Source organism: Hyperoodon ampullatus (assembly GCF_949752795.1).
Source record: "Hyperoodon ampullatus genome assembly, chromosome: 15".
In the NCBI taxonomy this organism is placed as follows: domain Eukaryota; kingdom Metazoa; phylum Chordata; class Mammalia; order Artiodactyla; family Ziphiidae; genus Hyperoodon; species Hyperoodon ampullatus.
In genome coordinates, this window is record NC_136928.1 from 73,463,436 (window position 1) to 73,486,009 (window position 22,574).

Sequence of the window (22,574 nt, forward strand, 5' to 3'; positions counted from 1 at the left end):
GAGCCACCTTCTCTCCTTTCCCTCTTCACTCAGGAAACCACATGGTCCTCTCATTCCAGGTCTCCAGAAAGTACAGTGATATCGAGGAGTTCTACCAGAAACTCAGCAGTCGCTATCCAGCGGCCAGCCTTCCCCCGCTCCCCAGGAAGGTGCTGTTTGTTGGGGAGTGTGACATCCGGGAGAGGAGAGCCATGTTCGATGAGATCCTGCGCTGCGTCTCGAAGGATGCTGAGTTGGCAGGCAGCCCTGAGCTGCTAGAATTCTTGGGTACGGGAGGCTCTGTCCCAAATTCCTGAGGTCTCCGCTGGCCCAGAACTAGACCTCCCTGCCCTGGCTTAGCGGGAGGGGGCTCCACAGTACCCCCTGCAGCCCGGAAGCTTCAGCCAGGCTGTTGAGGCCCATGGGCCTTACCGCCGTGCTTGGGCCAGGGTGGTGGGTGGGAGAGGCCTGGGACCCAGCCCTGGAGGACTGACCGACCACCTGGGTGCTGGATGGGGCTCACCCAGGGCCCTCCTCCGTACTCTGACCCTACCCACTCCCCTCCTGGCCAGCCCCCTCCAGAGCTCCCCCCACCCGTACACACGCCTCCGCCTCCCACCAGCCAGGCCTGGCGGCCTGCAAAGTCCGGAGAAGGCTGTGCTCCCACAGCCAGGCTGGTGCCCTGGCCCCTGGGGACACCTCACTCAGCTGGTACCCCTCACCGAGAGGTTCTGGGCGTGGCTCCAGGCAGCCCTCCCACCCAGCGATGGGAAGCTCAAGCCCTCGCAGTCCAGGTCCCACGGCCTCCTGTCTTCCCGCTAGTCCTGTCTGTCGGATGGGAGTAGCCCGGCTAACAGGCGCTTGTGAGAGTCACGTGTGCTAACACACGCAGAGTGCCCGGAGCAGAGCTCGCCACACAGGAGGCGCTGTAGAAGCGATGGCTAACGTCTCACCCCCACTCACACCTACTGGACTCAGAAGGCTCCAGGCGCGTCCCCGTCCTGCACCAACACCCCGGGGCAGGGGGAGCGTGGGGAGGGCTCCCATCCGGGGGTGCGGGGCACTCACCCCATTTAACTCTTTTCCCGAGTACCGTGAATCTCCTAGTTTCCCAAGACAGATGGGAATTTTTCAAAAGAAAATTAACAGGAAATAAACCAATTTTGAAAAAAAACAAGGTGGGGAAATAAAAGCGGAACGGGTGAATGCACAGAAAGCCGAGCCTGGGTTAAGACTGCAGCACCGGTTTTCTTCTCTCCTTTCCCACACCCCCCACAGGGTCTTCGGGCTGGGGTCTCTCCGGCCCTCGTGTTTACTGAGGTCACAGCCCTCCGCCCTTTGCCTCTCTCTGGGTCTGCGTTGATTGTAGGAAGGGGGCCCCAGCCTATCCGTAGCTGGAAGAAACTCCCCATGTCCTGGCCCTCTCTGTTATGGGGAAGCAGGGTAGGATGGTCTGACTTTCCTAGCCTCTCCGTGCCTCAGTTTCCTTATCTGTAAAATGGAGGTACAGATGGGATCTCTCATGTGGGATTTTTGCAATATTTAAATGAATCTGTACCTGTAAAAATTTTTATTACATGATGCTTATTCCATGAAATTGAAGGTTCATGAGATTTTGAATGGGGTTTTTACATTTGTCCTAATAAAATAACAAAACATAATATAATGCAACGTAATCATCACTTAGTTCTACATACTGTGTCAGTATACATATCACATCCTATGTGCCAGGCACTCTGTGGCATATAGGTGGCTTCTTTACCCACAGGGTCATATACTTTGTAAGTAACTGCTTTCAAAAATATACTATTCAGTAAACTATTTAGATAGAGATAAACAAGTAGTCTAAACCCACGCTTCTCAAACCACTGTGGGGAAGGACTAACTTTTTTATTCCCAATCTGTCACAAACAGCATTCCAGGGTACTGTGGAAGTTTCTGGATGTTTGCTCCGCCTTTCTGTAGTTACCTTGCTGTGGACACCCGCCTATGGGCCACACTTTGAGAAGTGCTTATGTAAGCCAGTTTGTAGTGAAGCCATCACAGTTCGTCCTCGAATCTTCCATGTGCTCGCCGTGCAGTCACTGAGTTCCTAGTCTGATCACCCAGACCCTCGGAGCAGGTCTTCATCCGTGGTTGGCAGAGCTCCCGATGGGCTCCGCAACTGCAAAACGTTTCTGGAACTGTTCTGTGGGAACCCACGTACACTGGCTGGCTTCTGCCATCAGCCCATGGACTGAAGCCTGTCGTCCCAACAGGCCCTGGGCTGCAGAGGTTCAGGAACTGCTCCCTCTGTCTTCTGAGGCTCCCGCTTGTAACTGCTCCACCCCAGGCTTTGCCACCCCAGTCCAGACCCACCATCCTGGTCCCAGGATGCTGCAGGAAGCCCCCAGCCTCAGGTGCTGGCACAGGAGCTTGCGCGCCGGGAAGTGCCTCCTCGTGTCCCCCTGCGGTGGGTGTCAGGCACCTTCTCTGTCTCCCTCCACAGGTACCAGATCCCCTGGGGCTGCGGATCTCAGCAGCAGAGATTTCTCTGTCCTGGACACAGACAGCCAAGGGGGAGACGACGGGGATGCTTTCGACTTCTTCCAGCAGCAGGACCGAGTGGAGGGTGAGGGTCTCCCCACGCTGGACCAGAAGGGCCAGGATGCAGGGAAGTCCTCAGAGGAGGAGGCGGAGGAGGCCCTGGACCCTCTGGGCATCATGCGGTACGTCTCCTCTTCTGGGTGGGCCCCCGTCTGGCTTTCTCCAGGCTCCTCCCTCCCTCCCAGGAGTCTGAGAAAACCGGTATCCCTGGGTTATTGCCCCTGGGGGCCTGGTACTCAGGGAACTGGCTCTCTGCTCGTGCCAACATCACCTGGGTCTTTGGGGCTCGGCCCAGGTATCTCCTGCCCCTCCCTGCTCACAGGGTGGCCCCCCGCCCCCCAGTTCTGCACTGAGACCAGACAGGGCTGCCCCCACCCCTGACAGTTCAGCAGCCCAGGAGGCCTGGGTTCTCTGTCCAGCTCGGCACTGACAGCCTGTGACTTGTGATGCGTGACTGGAGCTCCCTGGGCCGGGTCCCGCTGCCCTGGGGACAGGGCTGTGTACCTTGGCCCTGCCTCCCCAAGGTGGTTGTAAGGCTGGGGCGGACTGGTGACCCCTGAGCTGCTGACTGTGATGGAAGGAGGTAGAGTGAGCCCCAGGGCAGACTGTGTCCCCTTTACACGTGCACACTTGCACACACACGTGCACACACACGTACACAGGAGAAGAAGAGGCAACTAGCTGTGGTCTTGATGGCCCCTCAGTGGCCTGATTCTGTCACCTTCCTGTTCCTTCTCCTTCCCTGTCCCTCTGCCTGCCTTTAGCCAGTCAGTGAGCGGCTCCTGAGCCCCCGTTGGGGGAGCACCCTGAGCTGGGGGGAGGGGCTGCAGGCTAGATGAGACCGGAGAGCCAGACATCTGCTCCCCAGGCCCCTCCGATGGGCACAGGCTGAGGCGTTGGGCAGGACCTCCCGACCAGAAGGAGTTGAGGGGGAGCCCGACAGACTCAGCCCGCCTCCCAGGACCCTCACTTCGTGGCCCAAATGAGCAAGAAACAAGGTGGGAACTGTTGATTTTGAGCACCTAATACGCGCCTGGCATTGCACTTTGCACTTTGTCTTCTGTGTCTCATTGACAGCCTGCCCCGCGCTAGCTGTTACTATGCCATTTTTGACATTAAGGAAACTGACGTCTGCAGAGGCCAGGTGCCTTGCCCGAGGCCAGACGGCTTGGTGGATAATGGTACTGGGATTCAAACCTAGCTCAGGGTCCTGTCCTGGACTGCGGAGCCAGACTCCCTGGACCAGAATCCCGGCAATTGACCCCTTCCCTTCAGTTTTCTGCAAGGAAAGCAGGATAATGACAGCACCCATCTTTGGCGGCTCTCGTGAAAATTAAGTGAGTTAGACGTCACGGCCGCATCTTTCTGCCCTACCACCTCTGCAGAGGTGGACAGACCACAGACCCAGAGTGACATTCTCTCTGCCTGTCTCACAGGTCCTGTTCCAGAGAGAAATTAGAGCCAAAGAGAAATGAGGCAGGGACAAGTTCACCTTAAACAGCATGAAAAATACAGTCCAGGAAGCACTGCCCACCACCCGCAGGCCTTCCTCTCCTAGTGGGTTGTGTGAGGGTGGGCACGTGAGGACGTGTGGCTGAGGGTCGCCGTGAGACCAGCCTGGAGGGGACGAGGAGTCAGACTCGGGAAAGATCCCAGGGGCTCGGGGAGACGGGGGCCGGAGCCGGAGGTCCTGCAGCTCCTTGGTGCCAGGTGTCAGGCCCTTCCAGCACCTCCCACCCCCACTGGCCTTGTCCTAGGAGGGGGTCAGTGGCCTGTGGGAGTGACAGCGAGGTTATGTCGGGAGAAGTTCGTAATGGCCGCTCCTTATCAGCCTTGTGCGACCCGAGGGCCTTGTTGGGCTGTATTTGTTTGAACTCAGCCTCTCCGTTGGTCTGAGTAACCACATGTTACTTGCTGCCAGACTGCTATGGGCTTGCGTGGTTTGTGCCAGCCTTTGGCTAAAGGACATGCTTAGCAAAGCAGCTCCTTTTTTGGGTAGGAAAACGCTCTTTGGGGTTGGCAAGGGTTGCCTTTAATCCCCTGCTTACTCCAGTAGCAGATGGTTGGGTGAGGTGCTGGCTGTCTGGGGACCCCCTGTGCCCCAGCGCCATCCCCAGCTCTGCACTCGGGGGCCTCCTTTCTGAATCCAAGGAGAGCTGAGCACCTAAAAGGGATCCCAGAGGCTTTTGACCTTCGGCCAGTCTTTCTTTTAATACCAATGTGACAATAGTCAGTGCTGTTGTCTCCACTGGGAATAATAACTACTAACATTTTTTGAGAGTTTATTAAATGCCAGGAACTGATTAGCATTTACATGAATAGATATTTTCCATTCTATTTCTTTTTCTTTTTAAAGGTCATGACTCAACCAAATTGCTTTCCAGATCCACTGTGGGTCTGGTTTGGGAAATGGTGCCCTAGGAAGCGGGTTCTGGCATCGGGCTCGTTCTGTGTGTGAGGAAGCTGACATTTGGAGTCAAGTAGCTCATTCAAATTCATCCAGCCCCAAATGGCAGAGTCAGGACTTGGTGTCACCTCCCTGCCCTGTCCCCGGATTCCAGTCTCCCAGCAGATTGGGAGGCAGGCAGGGCCCTAGGATTATCCCCCGTTCAGAGATGGGAAAATTGAGGACGGAGTTGTGCAGGGACTTGGCCAGTGCCTTGTGTGTGGCAGGGCCCTGCCTTGAAGTGAGGGTGTCCCCTTGGCCTCTCCTGGGACACCCGGGTGGGCCTGTTGACTTCTTTGTACAAGGCTGCCTATCCGACCCTCTGGTGAGGAACATTCTGTTCTTTGCAGGAGACTTATGCTTGGCGTGCATATTTCTCCATCCTGTGCTCTCAGTTCCTCTGCGGCTGCGGCTGCGGCTGCGGCTGCGGCTGCGGCTGCGGCATCCTTGCTCTCCCAGCCCCCCACCTCCCGAGCGCCCATCTGGGCCGGATGCCGGCCTTCCCCAAGCGGCCACGTTTCCAGGCGGCAGGCGCTGGCCTTTCCTGCCGTGGCCGCGCCGGGGCGCTGTTTCTCCACTGTGGGGTTGCTGGGCAGGTGGGGGCCACGGCACAAAGCCTGGTTTTCCTTTGTCTGTAAAACCTGGTTTTGATTAGGGAAGGACGCACTGCTGCACCCTTAGAAAGTGCCTCAAGATAGACAAAGCCCTCACCACCTCCAAATCCCACGCGCTCCTCTTTTCGGGATTTCTGTGTGTCCCTGTCCCGGCCCAGTCCATGTGACCACAGACATAGTACACATGCCTTTTTGCACTCTGCTCTTGCACTGAATGTCCTCACGATCGGTTTCCATGTGGAACACAGTTTTCATGTTTAACTTTCTATTTTAGAGACGTCACAGTCCTGAGAAAGGTGAAGTTCTCCCATAATAGTTTTGCCTTCTGCTGGAAATACTCTGCGAGGAACATTTTAAATTGTAACTCAAATAATGTATGATTAGTATAGAAATATTGAAAACACCGTTAAAAGCCCTTTCATCATGAAAGGTATACACCTTTGGATATTCACGTTTTACTACCAAAATGGAACTGTGTTATGTGCGCCATTCCATAATTTCCTTTTTTTCAGCTTACATACTGGGTCTTTCCGGATCAATAAATAGACTTGTACATTCTTAACTTGGTGCTAGTCCATCAGGCTGATGTGCTGTAAATGGCATTCCCAGGCCCCTGCTGGGGGACACTGTGGTGTTTTCCATAGGTTTTTGCTATTACAGGCAACGAAAGAACTTGTTCATGTATGGAGTGTTTATTCTACTGAGTTTTCCCCCCAGTTACCTGACCCAGAGCAAGGTCCTGAAAGCTTCTGCTGGGGGGTCTTGGTCGTGCCTCTCCAGTGAAGGGGTCTTTAAGGACTTAATTCCCCTGTGTTGGGAAGTCCTCCCTGCTTTTCCGAACCCTGCCCATCCACAAGGTCCGCTGCCCCTCCTCTTCCCCCAACCTCCAGGCCCCAGGTCCCTGAGGACCCTCAGCTTCCCAAGGGACAGGCTGGTTCCTGCAGGAACACACTCTCCTGTAAGACTGGGCTTCCTGCTGTCTGCTCAGAGGAGGAGCAGCCAGCACCTGGTGCCCTGTGCCGTGGCCTCAAGTGGTGAAGCTGGACGTTTCTTTGGAACGTGAATCATGTGTTTTGTCATAACTATTTATACAAATTTTGCTTGACCTTTCATAAAATAACCGTATGTGTTTTAGTCTAAAAATAGCTTGCTTCCTCTATGTGGATGGAACTGCTACTCCGGGATGATTCTGTGGTGCTGAAGGCTTCTGGCACGCTGCCAGGTGCCCCCAGATCTACTAACCCAAGATTTACTTATTTCCCCCCCCCAGCTTTATTGAGATAAAATTGACGTGTGACCTTGTGTGAGGTTAAGGTGCACAATGTGATGATGCGATACACCTGCGTAGCGTGACATGATTACCACAGTAAGGTCAGCCATCGCCTCACCACCCTTTCCAAGATAGAGAAGCGAGGCAACCCCCAAGGACAGGAGCTCTGCGGGGACAGCTTGGCCTCACCCCACCTCACGAGGGGCCCCAGGAACCGCTTCTCCTCGGACGCCTCTTGCTGAGTATCCCGGCTGTCCCTCTTGGGCTTAGGGCCCCTTTAGGGTTCCAGCCCCCACCTAGGATAGCAGAGCCCAGCCGGGAATTCTGCACCACCTGGCTGGTTAGAAATGCAGATTCTACTTCAGGCCCCCTCGAGCCTGGCTGGGGCCCAAGAACCTGTGTTTTAACGAGCTCTTGGCGCGCTCCACAGGCAAATTCATGTTTGAGGAGCCCCCAAACCGAGCTCAACAGAAGTCTTGGAGAGGCAGGAGGACTGATACAGAGAGCAGGTCCACCAGCCGCCAGGCTCTGCCACTAGCAGGGGTTCCAGTAGGCGGGCTCGGGGGGGGCCTTTCCTGTTACTCTCAGCCCCCGGCCCGCCACTGTCTCTCGGGTCTCCCTCTCGTCTCCTGCTGGAGGGCCGTTCTTCCTGATCGCTCTTGGGGCTGTGAGCCAGGGCTGGCGGCCTCGCGCTGTACCTCCACGCGCAGCACTTAGCCTCGGCCCATCCTGGGTCCAAACAAGGAACATGCGGGGGGCACGGTGGGCCCCCTCGTCTCACCCTAGAGCTGTCACGGTGATTGTAGCATCAGCTACCGTTGGGGGTGACCACAGCACCCCCTACAGGCATGGGTTTCCCCATCCACGGCAGTGCACAGAGTCTGTCCTAAGTGAATAGAACTGTCAGGGACGAACACATGGAACAGTGCCTTCCACTTTTCTAATTGAGTAGCAAGACGCTTTGGTTCTAGAGAAATCTCATACAGGACCCTGATATATAAAACAGACAGAAGGAAAATTGGCCCGGTTGGGACAGGAGTGGGGACTGGATCTCTGCCCCTCAGCCTCAGCCCACCTCTGTGGCGGCCCTGGGCAGCTTTGCAGAAGGTCAGGGCCCCTGAGCGTGGTTTGAAAGCCACTGGATGGCAAAGCAGGAAAACCTAAGATGTGTCGTCACCCCAGAGCAGGGTTAGCGGCTGACTGTCCCAGGTTCAAGTCCCAGCTCTGCCACTTAGCAGCTGGTGGGCCCTGGGGGGGTTGCTGAGCTTCTCAAAAGCCACAGTTTCTCTCTTTGTAAATTAAAGTCCAGACCCAGTGATTGTAAGGGTAAAATAGGATGAAGTACAGGAAATTTCCTTTGTATGATATTATCACTACTTCAGGTTTACTTTGCTCTGAAAAAGCCCTTGGGTGTTTAAAGTACACAATTGAAATGGAAAAGGCAGCTTTTCCATTTCCTGTTGTCATGCAAATATCAGCATCGTGTGTTGTGCACACAAGGGCCTTTACCTCACCTCCAGCGTCTTTGTGGCTATAATTGAGGAACCTTTCCAAGATCACACAGTCTGGGGCGTGGTCCAAGCAGGAGCTGCGCCCTCTTGACTACTGGCCCAGGACTTACCCCATCACCCCCAGACCGAGACCCCACCTGTGCCGGGTGCCCACTTCACAGCCCCGGTCCATTTGCTCTCCATGGCGGCTGATGCGGGGGATGGGTGTTCTTCACTGCAGGGGCCACCAGTGTCCACTGGTCACGTCAGTGTTTGGAGTCTCGTTGAGGGTGTTGGAATAAACGAAGACCACCCAGATGAGAACACGCAAAGGCCACTTATTCAGAGCAGGCCATAGCAGGGGGGCTTAGCCACTATCACCTGCGTTTGGGCAGAGACTCACAGGCAGGCATTGAGCGGGAAAGATTTCTGGTGGCAAAGGGGGAAGGCTCGGGTCTGCCTGACTGGAGACTATAGGCATGCGAAAGCCAGAGGCCTAACGAGAAGTGGGGTGGCCTGCAGCCTGTGTGTTTGGTTGGGGGAGCATATTTGCCTCTGTCGCTGGGCCTGATAAGTGGGAAGCAGGGTAAAGACTAGGGAAGCTGGCAGTTACCGATCAAGGCCCGGCCACTGGGGCCATAGCTGCAGAGAGTGCGGTGCGGCTTCCTGGGCCGGTGGCTGCAGGTTGTGGCTTCTGTTTGTATATGGCCTGGCGGTTGCCTGTTTGTTCATACAGTCTGTCGGGGCCGCTGTGGGTGTGGGAGCTTTGCTTTCAAGGGTTGGGAGCTTTGCTTTCAAGCCGGGGGTGGCAGAGACCCTTCAGCCGGGCCGCCCTGGTTTCTTGGTGCTGCTGCCGTGGTAGGTGAGGGGCCGCCCCTGTGCGGAGAAGGAGAAATGTCCTCCCCCACAAGCTGAGAAGAGAGAGAGGTCCCTGAGGTCCTGGTCCCTCAGGGGGGGCTCAGCGGCCTGGAGAGTCAGGCTGGGGCTGTTGAGAGTGTGACTTCTGGGAAAACAGCAAATGATGGGCATCCAAGGCAGCTACCTGGACTGGCCAGTTTACTTTTTAGAGCCCAGAACGAAGTCAGTTGGGTCGAAACACAATGTGAGCTAGACATCCTCAAGCAGCACCTGTGATCACAGGCCTCGGCTTTGCCCACCTCAGCAGCATACGGGCTCCACTTCGCAGCTTCCAGATCATTCCTTATTCCCACTGAACAGATAAGGAGACACTCAGAGAGTGAAATGACTGGCCTGGGCTCGTACACAGGTTCTCCTGCATCCCCCTCCAGGGGGTCCTCCCTCGGACCGGTCAGAATGCCCCCATCCCCGGCCCTGCGGGATGTGGCCCGACTTCCCCTCAGACCCTCTCCCTCCTCCCTCCATGCACCTGTCGTCCAGCTGTTGGGCACTTGAACATACCAAGCCCTTCCCACCTCAGCGTTTTCACAGGGGTCTTCTCTCTGCCTGGAGCACAGCTTTCCCAACCGTGCTCACCCTTCCTCCGCTGCTCCCCTGAAGCCCCTGGCCCAGCGAGGCTGGTGTGGGCCCACAGGGTGAATGCCTCTCCTCCGTGATTTGCGCGACTCTTGCGATCGGGTCGTGGTGAAAGCCCGTTGCCTAGTGCTGCTGCAAATCACATTGTCCTGGAATGAATGTCACCAGGTCATTTATTGGCACTCCGAGAATTTTTGCTAATGGAAAAAAAAAGTGAATTTAAGATTAAAAAATGAAAAGTGCTGTATTTTGAAGCAGGAACGTTACATGCTTGGGAAAGAGTTGATTTCCGTGTCTGGCTTAGTATCGCCCTGGCTCTGAAGGTAACAGTCATGTTGTCTGTGAGTCTTGGCTTCAGAAGGATCCACCGTCTTCCGGTTAGTCTAGGAGATGCCTCTGCAACTCAAGTGCACTCAGGAACTGGGCCCTTGGTCCCCATCGGGGATCTGTCACAGGGGCAGGTGCATCCGGGAACACTGACACAAGCCCCTTGGGTGGCCGGAGGGGCGAACGTTCTCGTGTCAGTCCCTGTCACCAGAGCCGCCTGAGCCCCGTGGAGCAAGGCTGCTCCTTGGCCTTTCAGAGCTGTCAGCTGGGGCACCTGCCGCCTCTCACTCATGTGCGCTCCCCGCCCGCCTGCAGAATGTGGCCTGTCCCGGACATCTGTCTTCTATCAGGCACACACGGCAGGACAGCTGACGTCTGTGCGTGCACATGCGTGTGTACTGCAGGAGCACGGTTCCATGTGCCTGCACCCATCCAGGGACCTCCCCCCCGCCTCCCCCCACCCCGACCTCCTGCAACCCGTGCTGTGCGGGAACCTGCACAAGGTCCGGAGCTGCGGTTCCGTCCATTGCAGACCCCACTGTTTGATGCTCAGTTACCCCATCCCTGGTGACAGGAGTCTGATCGTACCAGCCTGCCTTTGGAGGAGGGAGAAGGGAGGCATCCTTTATGGCTCCGTGCGGAGGGTGTGCTGGTGGCGGGCACAGCAGAGCTGCGTGGTGTGTGCTGCGGGCAGCCGGGCGGATGCGGGTGGAAAGGAGCTGGGGCGGTACAGAGGGGCGCCAGGACCGTAGCCGTGTGTGCGGTCTGAGTCCACGTTCACACGACGTGTGAGGGAGGGGAGGGAACGGGCTTGGAGTCTGAGTGACTCACCTGACATGGAAAGGCCTGTCCTGTCCCTGAGTCAGAATCTGGCACCGTCCTACACTTGTCCCTTGTGCCCACGGCTCACTGCAGCAGTCCACATTTATCAGCGCTTTGCCTTCTGACGGCCTCCCTGCTCTCATTTTCCCCAGTCCGGGCCCTGGTCGTTCCTCCATGGACCAGGAGCAAAGCTTCCACGGGGCACTGGGTTCCCGGTGGTGCCCAGTCCCGCAGCCCCTCACAGATTGAGGGTCTCTCTGCCTGTGTCAGTCTTCTGCCCTCAGCCCCCCAGGTCACTGCCCACCTCTACGCCACCTCCCCTAGGAAGCCCTCAGGCTGCGTTGGCTCCTTCCTCTGGGCTCCGGCTATCACGGAATGAGTGCCCTGTGGTGATGACGGGCGTATGCCTGTGACCCTGCTCGGCTGTGAGCTCCTGGGGACAGTGCCAGGTCTTCCTCACCTCTGTGCCCTCATCACCCAGCACAGGTTCTTGCCCGTGGGAGGTACTTCCCAAGCGCTGGCTCGTAGAAGTCACTCCGAATCAAAGGATGAGCTTTTCTTACGGGAGGGCTGAGGGGCTGCTGGAGAGACCAGTTGGGGTGCCTGCGAGATCCCTGGAGGAGGAGCCACGGGGTGGAAGGCCTCTGAGCCGATGCTGGCCGCCCCTCTCTCTCCACTCCCTTTCCCCCCTCCCTGGGGGGAGGAGGTAGAAATAAGTCTGGATTAGAGAGGTACCGTCACCCTGTTCGTCCATCTATCCGCTCGTCTGTCTGCCCACCCTTCCACCACCCCTCCATCCATCTGTTCTTTCGTCTAATATTTGTCGAGCATCTGCTCTGGACCAGGCACACTACTGAGTCCCCAGAGACAGAATCTGGGGCTAACCAGGACAGGACCCTGGGGCTTTCAGCCATCAGAGCTCCACGTTCCCTCTTGTTCTTTGTCTCCCCTGGAGACGGGTCAGGGGTAGTCGGGGAGACAGGGGTTGGCCCGGGAGGAACGGGGTGGGGTTCAGATGGTGCCTGACTGAGCAGCCCCATGGGCTGTAGAGTCGCTTTATTTCAGTTCAAGACACAGAAGATAAAAAATGTCTCCAGGGAGAAAAACAGGAACATTCATCCGATTTGAGAGGAGAACTCACATAGCAGGAAGGCCAGGCCTCATTTGTGCTCTCCGAACCAGAAGTAGGTGCGAGAGGGGAAATCATTGAAATCTCTGCCCGGCTTCTCCGGAGATAATTAATCACGTCTGTCCGTTCACTTCCTTTGTTCTTCAGACCCTCCCTTCTCTCTGTGCTCCCTCTGATTTCTGGTCGGTGGGAAGCCCCCAGCCCCTGCCCCAGGGGGCCAGTCTGCTGGGGAGGGTGTGTGTGTGCCTTCCCCACGGGCGGTTCCGGTTCCGAGCAGGGTGGACCTGCGGACGTTGGCTGCGAGCTCCCTGCTGGGGGCTCCCCGACCCTCACTGCTGCAGCCCCTGCCGGGTGCAGGAACAGAACCAAGCAAAGGGCGGCTGCGACGGGTAAGGGAGGGACAGCCGTGGGACAGAGCCCGCAGGCCCCTGGCTGGTCCAGTGGCTCCCGAACACGGCTGGTCATCACAGTCCACAGGGACACAAGCAGCTCCCGGGGCCTGCCGCTGGGCTTCTCATTCAGCGGGTCTCGGCTGGCTATGGCCATCTCCAGCTGGCCTGCCCCGAAGGCCAGGGCCTCGTCGGTACCCACTTACTAGGGGTCATTAGAGCGGCGCTGGCTCTGCCTGGTCTGTGAAGCAGAAAGGGAAGACATCCCAGGAAGAGCAGGACACCCTGACTCCTTAAGACGTGTGAGGAAGTGCACACGACGTTTCTGGAGAAGCCCAGGCTCCCTTCACCTTGCCCAGCACCACAGGCAGGGCCTGGGGATGGCACCACAGCGGAGGTGTGGCCCTGGTGGCCTGTGGCCTGAACCCACCTGGCTTGTGCCCAAAATGGAGAAAAGTGCAGGGACTGGGGTGTGGCCATTGAGTCCCTGGCCCTGCCTGCCGTGTGGCCTTGAACAGACACCCAGCTTCTTGAACCACCGTTTCCTCATCTGCTGAGAGAGATCTTCCCGCTGGGGCCTCGGCCCTGAGCGCCGAGGAGTGTTGGTCCCGCGCCCTTCCAGCAGGTGCAGCCTCACCTTTCCTAGCTTCTCCCCACCTCCACCGGGAGCCTGAAATTCTAGCAGACATCTAAATCCAGACCGTGAGCACCCTGGCCTCCTACACCCAGGGCCACCCTGCTGCTATTTTTATCTGCTGCTGGTTAATCTGTGCATTGTTTATGGTGGTATCAGCGCAGTTTAACTGCTCAGCTGGTGACCTCGGTCCAGTGGAATGGCCCTCCAGGCAGACAGGCGCACGGAAACCCCACTTCCGGTTAAAAGCTTATTTCTGTTGTTTGCAGAAACCTTAAAATGGCTAATTTAGGCACCACCAGCAGGGGTTGGATCACCTTGTTAAAATAAAACCAAGTTTGTTTATTTACTAGCGCTATAACTTCCAGTGACACGTGTAGATCTGCAGTCTTCACGTCCCTGAAGGCTGACATGTCTGCTGTGTAACCACCACCCGGATCAGGAAATAAAGCCCTCCCGGGGCCCAGAAGCTTCCTCGAGTCCCCTCCTGGTTTCCCGCAGCAGTGTCTGGCCCAAAGCAGGACCTTGGCCAGTCGATGAATGAGACGCAAAGGGACCCGAGGGGTGCAGAGGCGACTGGGGCTCTGAGTAGCCAGAGGGGTTTCCTGAAGGAGGTGAGGTTGGCTCAGTGGGACTGAAGTGTTTTCTAGAACGACGGAGGTTAGACCGCTCAAGGGAAGGGGGGATGTGTGGGTGGAAACAAGGGAGCATTGACCAAGGCTGCCTTCTGTTCTCCCCTGGGTCCAGGCCCTGAGGTGTGCGGCCTCATGTGCATCCATCCCTGTGTCCGAGCGGCTGTCGGTGGCTCTGTGATGAGCCTGGCCCCCCGGGGTGCTGAGGTGGTGTGGCCTCGCAGCTCCGGAAGGAGGGCACGTCCTGTGGCCTGTGGCCTGTCTTGCTGGCCCTTCAGGGCTGGAGTCGTCTGCAGTCAGTTTTGTAGTCTGGACAGCCTCCTGCATGCCACACACCCCACAGCGGCCGTTCCCTGGGCACAGGGCTGGGCTGCTTCCGTAGCAGCGTGTCCCCAGCTCACTGTCGCTCCTTGGAAAGCTCCTTTGCGACACAAGCTCAAGCCTGCCCAGTGCCTGTGTGGCTGGCTGGCAGGGCTCTTGTGAGAGGTGCTAACCTCGAATTCTGTCTGTGATTCCCCAGCTCCAAGAAGCCCAAGAAACGCCCGGAGGAAGTGGCCGTGAAGCCCAAACCCTCGCCCTGTCTCTCCATCTTTGATGAGGAGGTGGACCCCGACGAGGGGCTCTTTGGCCCGGGCAGGAAGCCCTCTCCCCGGAGCCCCGCAGAGGACGTGCCCCCCAGGGACTGTAAGTAGAGCCCCAAGGGTGTTCCTTGCACTCTCGATGTCTCCCGGGTGACCCAGCCAACCTCTGCGAGCGGCTTTGGACCCACCACACATGATGCAGATGCAGTCAGTGGAGAGATTTTCTGCTGGAGAAATCTAGTCTCACACCTTGTGTCCCCATAGCCTGGAACGTTCCAGGGCTGTATGTTTATTCTAATCATCCCTCAGAAGCAAAGAGTAGTTTTCTTTGCTGCTTTGAAAAGTGTGGGTTGTGACTGGTGTAGAAGTACCTTTGTTACCTCTGCAGCCAGATGTGGGCACCAGGTAGAGAGTGGACGCTGGCCTGCCCCTGGCCTGCCGGGACTCTGCATGACTTGGAGTCTAACAAGAGGCTCTGTGTCCCCTGCAGAGACCCCGAGGGAGGGTCCAGTGCAGAGCTGGAACAGGGAAGCTGAGCAGCCTCGGGACTTCCACACTCGTGCCTGTTCTGACCCTTCCTACCCCCGCCCGGGTTTGCATCCAGGGTAGGGAACTGATGTCACCCATTAATTCAGCCGGCACCAGGCGCCCACTGATGGCCAGGCACTGTGCTGGGCCCGAGAACACCTGCATGAGTGAATCACAGTTCTGGCCTCAGGGCCTCCCTGAGGGAGACAGGACATCTCCTGACCATTAGAGGCTAGCCTGGGCCTGTAACAGGTCTGAGCAGGACGTCCGTGCCTGTGGGGACCCCAGGGAAGGCTTCCTGGGTGAGGGTCAGGTGGAGGAACTGTACCTGAGCTGGATCCTGAAAGGTCAGCGGAGTTTGCCAGGGCTGCTGACAAAGCATATTCCAGGCGAAGAAGCTGCGGTTACCTTTCACAAAGGGCAGCGTTGAGCAGCGGAGATGGGGAGAGGGTGGGGAGTAGACCCCGGCTCCTCGAAGGCAGAGGCTGTGGTCAGAGCCATGTCTGCTCCACTGCATCCCAGAGCTGGCAGCCCCAGGCCGGTGGTTGGCGCTCAGTGAGCGCTTGTAGGAAGACTGGGGTGCAGCCCTGGGGGCTGAGCTAAGAGATCCAACTGGCCGGGGCCATGGGGAGCCCGGGGTGTGAGCTGAAGAGGCTGTTTCCTCCTAAAAGCAGTGGGGAGGCCGCAAGGACTTGAAACCGGGAGGGGTGCCATCAGGTGGCTCTGGCACAGCGTGGAGGGAGGCGGAGGCCAGGGCTGAAGGCCCCCGTGAGCACCTGTCTCTTGCCCCACGTGGCCCCATTCCTCTGGTACTTCCGTAATCTGCCTTGCAGACCGAAGTGACCATATTGCTCCCTCTCTCCTGACTGTGCCAGGAGGTTGGGCCAGACTCTCTCCACCCTGCACCCCGCAGGCAGCCGAGGACAGGCTAGGACTTCTTCTGACCCCTCTGCTGCTGCCTCCTCCGCAGCCCTGAAGCTGTTTGACGATCCTGACCTCGGCGGAGCCGTCCCCCTGGGTGACCCCTTACTGCTGCCAGCTGCCCACGGGAGTGGAGGACCCCTGTCCCGCCCAGGCTGCAGGGAGGCCTCCGAGGAGCTGTTCAGGTACCACCTGTCCCCAGTGCTGCTTCACCAGGTCTAAGAGTGGCCTGGAAAGAGCCAGGGACCCATCCAGTCTGGGGGCGCTTCACCATCCTTGGGCTCCGAGGGAGGGAATCCCGACCCATCAGAGGCAGGAGCCTGTGGGTGGGAGCTGACCAGGAGGCAGCAAATGGGGTGCGATGAAAGGGTGGGGTGGGGGGCTGTCAGCAGCTCAGCAGTTTCTAGAAAGACAGGACTTCATGTATACAAATAGTGTATATAAAGAATAAATGATGTAATTGCGCGAGCAAGTATAACTGGCATAAACAGGTTTGGGAACAGATACATACAACTGACTTGGTAGCACGCAGCTCACGTCGGGGGAGCAAAGTGCAGATGTTCTGGGCAGTGGCAGGTACCCATCGGCAGGCCTCATGGAGGGGAGAGAGGCTTAGCCGGTTATGTGGAGGTCGATCGACAGAACGTGTGCACACCTGACCGCCGCGAGGTGTGTGCCGTGTGTCAAGCCGGATGCTGGGCTCTTTACATGTTCTCTTATTTAACCCTCACAGCAGCACCGCCTCCCACCCTCACCCTCCACGTAGGTGCTACTATCTCCTTTTTACGGAAAATGGAGGGTGGGAGAGGTAACTGGCCCAAGACCCCAGCTCCCAGGTGACAGGCGGGGATTGGGACCCAGGTCAGCCTGCCTGTGTCCCGTCCTCCCACCCTTCCAGGACTCTGAGCGCTTGGAGGAGGAGAGGCTGGCAGCTCCGCCTCCCACCCCGGGGCGGCAGGCTCTCCCTGGGCTTCTGCTCGTGCGGCTGCTTCCTCAGCACGCTGGGCACTGTGCGTCCCTGCATCGCATCATCTGTGTCCCCAGGAGGCAGGCCGAGCCTGGCCGTCTACGGGACTCTGAGCTCTCTCTTTCCAGGAAGAGTTACGTGGTGCTGGACATGCGATCCTGGGAGGCTGTCACCAGCCCCCCTCGTTAGCAACCGCGGGCTGTTAGCCTTCCGAGTGCCCGCCGAGCCTGAGTCATGGCGACGGCTCCTTGTCATTACATCTCCCCACGGCCCCTGGCAGCTGTTCACGCGCATCCTGTGTCCTCACCGCAGACATCCAGGCAGCAGTACTCCCTGGGAGAAGCTGGGACTGTTGTTATGTGCTTTCGGGGTGACACTGAGGCCCAGGGAAGCAGGTCAGCCCTGGGGAGCCTCTGCCGTTTCCAGGACTCAGCATGTCCTAGCGGGGCAGAACCAGTGGGACCTTTGGACATCGTTTATATTAAATCCATTACACTGGCACTTTCCAGCCCGTGTTCTATGGAACGCCAGTCTGGGGGGTTTGAAAGGTGTTACCTTCAAAGGCTTTCTGTGGCCAGATGGCCAGGTTAAGCAGGACTTCCCAAGCCTTTAGTGTGTGGGCACACGTGGCTCAAGGGCGATGCTACGCAGCATTTCACGTTCCGGTTGGCCCCTGGGACCCTTTCCTTTGTAAGGCCTCCTACATCCCACGGGGCTCTCTGGGAGCCACTGCCTTGGAGAACGTGAGTCCTGCGACCCTGCCTTTGCTCTACCAGACATCCGGTAGAATTAACCTCTTGAGAGCAGGAACCATATTTTATTTTTCTTTGTGTGTGTCCTGGGACTATCCAGGCAGTAATTGGGCTTCCTTATGATAAACTTCCTAATATTCATCCGTCCATCAGTGCTTTCATCATCCCTTTATTCCATCACTGGCACCTGCCATCCGCCATCCTGAGGCAGCATGGAGGGGCCCTTGAGCCGGGTATGGAGTCTGAGAAGCCCCCGTTCCCTCTTGCTCTGGGGCCCCAGTTTTGGTCTTTAGTCAAGTTCTGCAGGGACCTGGGGGAGAGGAGTGGACCTGGGATCTTCAGACCTTGCTCCAGCCCCTCGGCGGTTGACCTTACACCTGCAGGGCCTGCAAGAGAGGGGGGCTGGACCTTGTGTCAGTGGGACCTGTTTTTACCCGTGACTCAGGGAGCCCAGCTGGAAATAGGGTGCTTGGCAAGAGATGCTGTGTGGCCACCTGTACCCCGGGTGTGACTGCCCCACACTCCGCCTCAGAGCAAATCCAGCTCCTGATTCGCTCCAGAGAGTCATCGCTTTGCCAAGCAGTATAAATCCTGAACTCCGACACAAGCTTTTAGCTGCTGCTTTATTTCCCTAAGGGCCCCTGTTGGAGGATAATTCAGTCCCTCAGAGCTTTTCCTGGGTACCCAGCCTCCAGTGGAGGATGCAGGACAAGCCAGCACCTGCCCCAGGGGGGCTCGAGGAAGGAGAGCCACTTGGAAGGAACAGGGACACAGCTGAGCTGGATTTCCCAGGAGCAGCCTGTCCCGGGCTGGTGCCTCCTGGGATTGCCTGGAACTCACTCTTTCAAGGCCTGGCTTGGGCCCGTCCCTCCGGGTGTGGAGGCACACCTTTTGCTCACTTCTCTGCCGTCCGTGGGAGGCTCTGAAGTCTCCCCTTGGGGTCTGTGCCCCGTCACAGGAGGCTGACCCAGGAAGCAGGCAGGGTGACCCACTGCCCCTTTGGTAGCTGCTACCTGGCAGGCAGCCCTTCCCGGGAAGGGCACCTCCACCCTCAGGTAGACCTCTGCCAGGCCCTGTGGTGCCAGAGGTGCCTCCCCTCTGCTCCTGCCTTTACGCAGCCGTGCTGCTCTCTGAGCTGGAGCCCGTTCACAGATAGGGAGACGGAGGACCAGGCAGGTGGGGTGGGCTGAGGCCACTGCAGGAGTAGCAGGATGAGGGAGGGAACCGCACTCCGCCTGCCGCACTGCGTGTCTCTGTACACGGGGTTGTAACCCTGTGGGGTGATGCTGCTGTTCCCATTTGGCAGATGGGAAGCCAAAGCTTGGAGAGGCCAAGTGGCCTGCGCGAGGCCCCCCGGTCTTCTGCCTGCAGCGCCTTTGCCCTCCTTCCCCTGTCCCCAGCTAGCTGTGGGCCCCAGGCCAGGCCTTCCTCTTTCTGTGCCCCAGTTTTCACATCTGTAAAATGGAGCTAACATCTGCTACCAGACAGTGTCTTGTGATGACTAAATGAATTAACAGATGCGGAAAAGGCCGGCCGTGGTAGGTACCCAGCCCAACGTTGATTGGGTGGGCGGGTCGGGGGATGGGTTGAATGGGTCTTTTCGCTGTGAGTCTGGTCTGCAGTTGAGTCCTTGCACAAGGAGCTGGCAGCAAGAGCTCCCTCGGGCAGAAGGCAGAGCGGGGCTGCCTTTCTTTCCTGCTGTTCAGGACTTGGGCTGGTCCTGTGTGACCGTCACACTGCTGTGCCCTTCAGTTCCACCAACAGGCTGTCAGGTCCGGGGCGTGGCAGAGTCTTGGTGGGTGATGGCCGAGGCCGGCTTCAGCCCTCGGTGGGCCGTGTCTAACGAGCACCCGGGTGGCCCACCAGGGGACACTGTGGGCCGGCAGACCCCACCCCACGATGGCTTAGAGCCCCTCATTCATTCTTTCTCTGGCTGAACTTGGCCTGGATGAGAGCCCAGCGTCTCAAGTCAGACTTACTGGTTCCAACTCAGGCCGGCCACATGCTTTCACCTCAGGCAGGTGGCTCGGCCTCCTAGGACTTGAGCGTCCGCGTCTGCAGGGTGAAGATTGCGCTATACCTCCCCAAGGGTTGTTGAGGAGAGAAAAAGATAATGGGTCTAAAGTGCGTGGCCCACAGCAGGAGCTCCGTATGTGGCAGCTGTTACTGTTATTTCTTGAAGGGTTGAAGGAAAAGTCACCTAAAGGAGCCAGCTTGTCTGGAGTGGGGTCACCCGAAAAGCAGTCCTTGGCAGCAGAGGCTGCCAAGGGGCCGGCTCTGCTCGCGCTGGGCTGCTGCGGGGTTGCAGGGAAGGAGAGCCCTGCCCCACAGTTCCTCCCCGGGGGCGGATGGGTGGAAGGGCGAGGCTGGGAGGCGGGGGGACCGAGCCCAGTGCCCTGCAGGGGTGCCTGCCTTGGCAGGGGGCACCTCGTCCCTTCTGCAGGAGATTGTGCTCAGGGCTTCTCCCCCTGGTTCTCTAGAATCGAAGAGGACTTGGACCAGATTCTGAACCTGGGGGCTGAGTCCAAACCCCAGCTTCAGCCCCAGCCCAAGCCCAAGCCTCCGGTGGCAGCTAAGCCAGCGCTACTCAGAAAACCAGCTGTTCCCCCCAGAGCGGGTTCATCTGAGGCTGTGGCCAGGCAGCAGCAGCAGCAGCAGCAGATCCAAGCCATGGACGAGACGGACATCTTACAGTACATCCGGGACCACGACGCGCCTGGCCAGGCTGCCCCCAGCCTCTTCTGACCGCCCCCAAGCCCTGTGCTGTCCCTGAGCCAGCAGACTCTCTCCTGTGGAGGGGCACGTAGTGAGTGAGGTGCAGGCTTGGACCTGTAGGGCCAGAACCTCTATTCCCAAGGGAGGGAGGGTGGAAGCCGGGTCATAGGACCCCTGTACTGCCTTTTTCCTTTTCCTCAGGCCTGTGGGTTCATGGAATCCTGCAAGATGCAGAGAGCAAGGTCACCATTGGAATTGGAGCCTAAATTGTCTCAGCCATGTGGATGTGGCGGGGAGAGCCCAGCCCCCAGGATGTCATGAGACGGGGAGCGCTGGGGGAAACTTTGTGCCCACTTGTGCCCACCGGCTCTGCCAGCCCCAGCACGGGAGGGAGTGCCTGGCCACCGTGGGGTTTGGGTGGGAGTCTCTTGTCACCATGACTCCTGGAGGCTTGCAGGCCCTGGCAGGGTCCCCAGTAGAGGGATGCTGAGTGGGTGCCCAGGAGAGCCTGGCTAGGTGGGCTGGCCCAGCCACCTCTGGTTACCAGGTGCTAAGCACGGTGCCTTCCCAAGTGTCGGAGCTCAAGGGAGACGTCAGGCCCAGCCCTGCCTCTGGTGTGTAGATGGCCTGACAGTCCCCATGTCTTCCTCTCTCTTCCTTTCCTAGGGAAGGCCTGGCCAGACCACGGCCTCCTTGGGCCTCTGGCCGTAGGGCCGACGTCCACCGTTACAGCTTTGAGCACAGGTGTCCCTGCATCCTTCAGGGACACCTGTGGCTGAGGTGCCCCTCCTTCTCACGGCAGGCCTGGGCTGAATGCTCTTCGGCCGCTACTTGAAGGGCCCCGTCTGTCCAGCGGTGGACGCTGCCAGGCCTTCCCTGTCCCCAGGATCTGGATTTGCTCACTGGCCTTCCCCCAGTGGGAGCCTCCTTCCCGGGAGCAGGAGCCCTGTGCCGGGCAGGGCCAGGGCCTTAGACTTCTCCCCGCCTCCCTTGCCCCGGTATACGGGTCTGAGCCCGGTGCAGTGCTCAGGAAACCCTCAGTGGATGAGGGCTGTTTAATGGAGCAGAGAACGCCTCTTTTGTTGTTGTTGTTGTTTTGATACAGTCTTCATGTTCAGAATTAGTTTTTAAGGAAACACAGGTTTTTAGGAAAATGCAACCGCTGTTGTCCCTTGGGTTGTGCTGCTCGGAAGGAGGATGTGGGGTAAGGACCCCAGGCCGTTCCCCGTCGGGGCCAGGAGCCAACCCTGATCCCTCAGGGATTCTGCCGCAGCCAGGCCGGTGTTTACTGCCCTCAGAGTCTCTAGCACCCGCTGCCCAGTGCCGCCGGGACCTGCAGGGCGGGTGGGAGCGCTCAGCCTGGTCTGTCCCGCGTCTCACGCACCTCGTCAGCTGTCCAGTTCCGAAAGGGCCGTCCGCCTTCCCCTCCACTGGTGCCAGCGTGAGAGGAAATAGGCGGCTCCGGGGACGAGAGCCTAGTTCCTCCTCCCCCTCTGCCTTATCCGGGCCCCGAGGGCAGCCTCAGCCCCCAGCACAAGCCGCCCCTCTTCTCTTTCGCCGCCAGGCCTTCACACCCGCACGCCACGCGGGGGTCCGCGCCCTTGCTGACTGCACGAAGGCCTCCGAAGGAAGGAGCAGGTGGCAAGGCGATGGGCTGCCGTGGCCTCTCTCTCCTCCCCGTTCTCTCCTCTGGGCCGCTCCCTCCCGCCCCCAGCGTGCGACATAGGAGAGAGGGTACAGCTGGCAGGTGCCCGTGGGGGGTTGATCCTCTGGTGTGGGGGGGTCACAGGTGGAAGCTGCCACTCCGGAGTGGCTTCGCCCACTGCTAGCCCGGCCTCCTCCCTGGCGGCCTGGCACTCGGACACCTCAGCAGAGATACTGATGCTCCACGGCGCCGCAGGTCTGTGACCCACCAGCCAATCTGTGACCTCCAGTCCTCCAATAAAGTCCGTGTCAGTGGCTCATTCCCACATTTGTTAGTGGCGACCTTTTCTGACCCTGGGCTGATGGGGGACAGTGTGGGGCACTGTCTTTACAGCCCCGGGCTGGTGGGGTCATCCGTCAGTAACTGCTCAGCCAGGACCTGTTTGGAAAGAGGACTTTTCCCTTCTCCAGACCTCACCTCTGTCTCCTCAGGGTAGGGACTGGTCTAGGCTTGAACTGGCCTTGAAGTCCTTTCAGCTGTGACACAAGACAGCCCCGCTGAATAAACCCGTCCACCCGCTTCCAAAGCTGTCCTAGCCCCCACTCTCCTGCCAGGGTCAGATTCTGAGATGCTGCTTCCTGCCCGGGACCCAG

At 58.4% G+C, this 22,574-nt stretch overlaps 1 protein-coding gene across 1 annotated transcript in view; it reads left to right on the plus strand.

The window, feature by feature from the left end:
• The window catches only part of HS1BP3 (HCLS1 binding protein 3), a gene marked incomplete at both ends in the record, with an annotated part of 34,003 nt that extends 13,697 nt beyond the window's left edge, over positions 1-20,306 (plus strand). The window contains 5 exons of the mRNA XM_079720795.1: positions 60-267; positions 2,468-2,687; positions 14,333-14,496; positions 15,892-16,027; positions 20,042-20,306. Of these exons, the coding sequence (XP_079576921.1) occupies positions 60-267; positions 2,468-2,687; positions 14,333-14,496; positions 15,892-16,027; positions 20,042-20,306 (993 nt within the window). The remainder of the gene's footprint in view (positions 1-59; positions 268-2,467; positions 2,688-14,332; positions 14,497-15,891; positions 16,028-20,041) is intronic.
• Between the last annotated feature and the right edge of the window lie 2,268 nt (positions 20,307-22,574).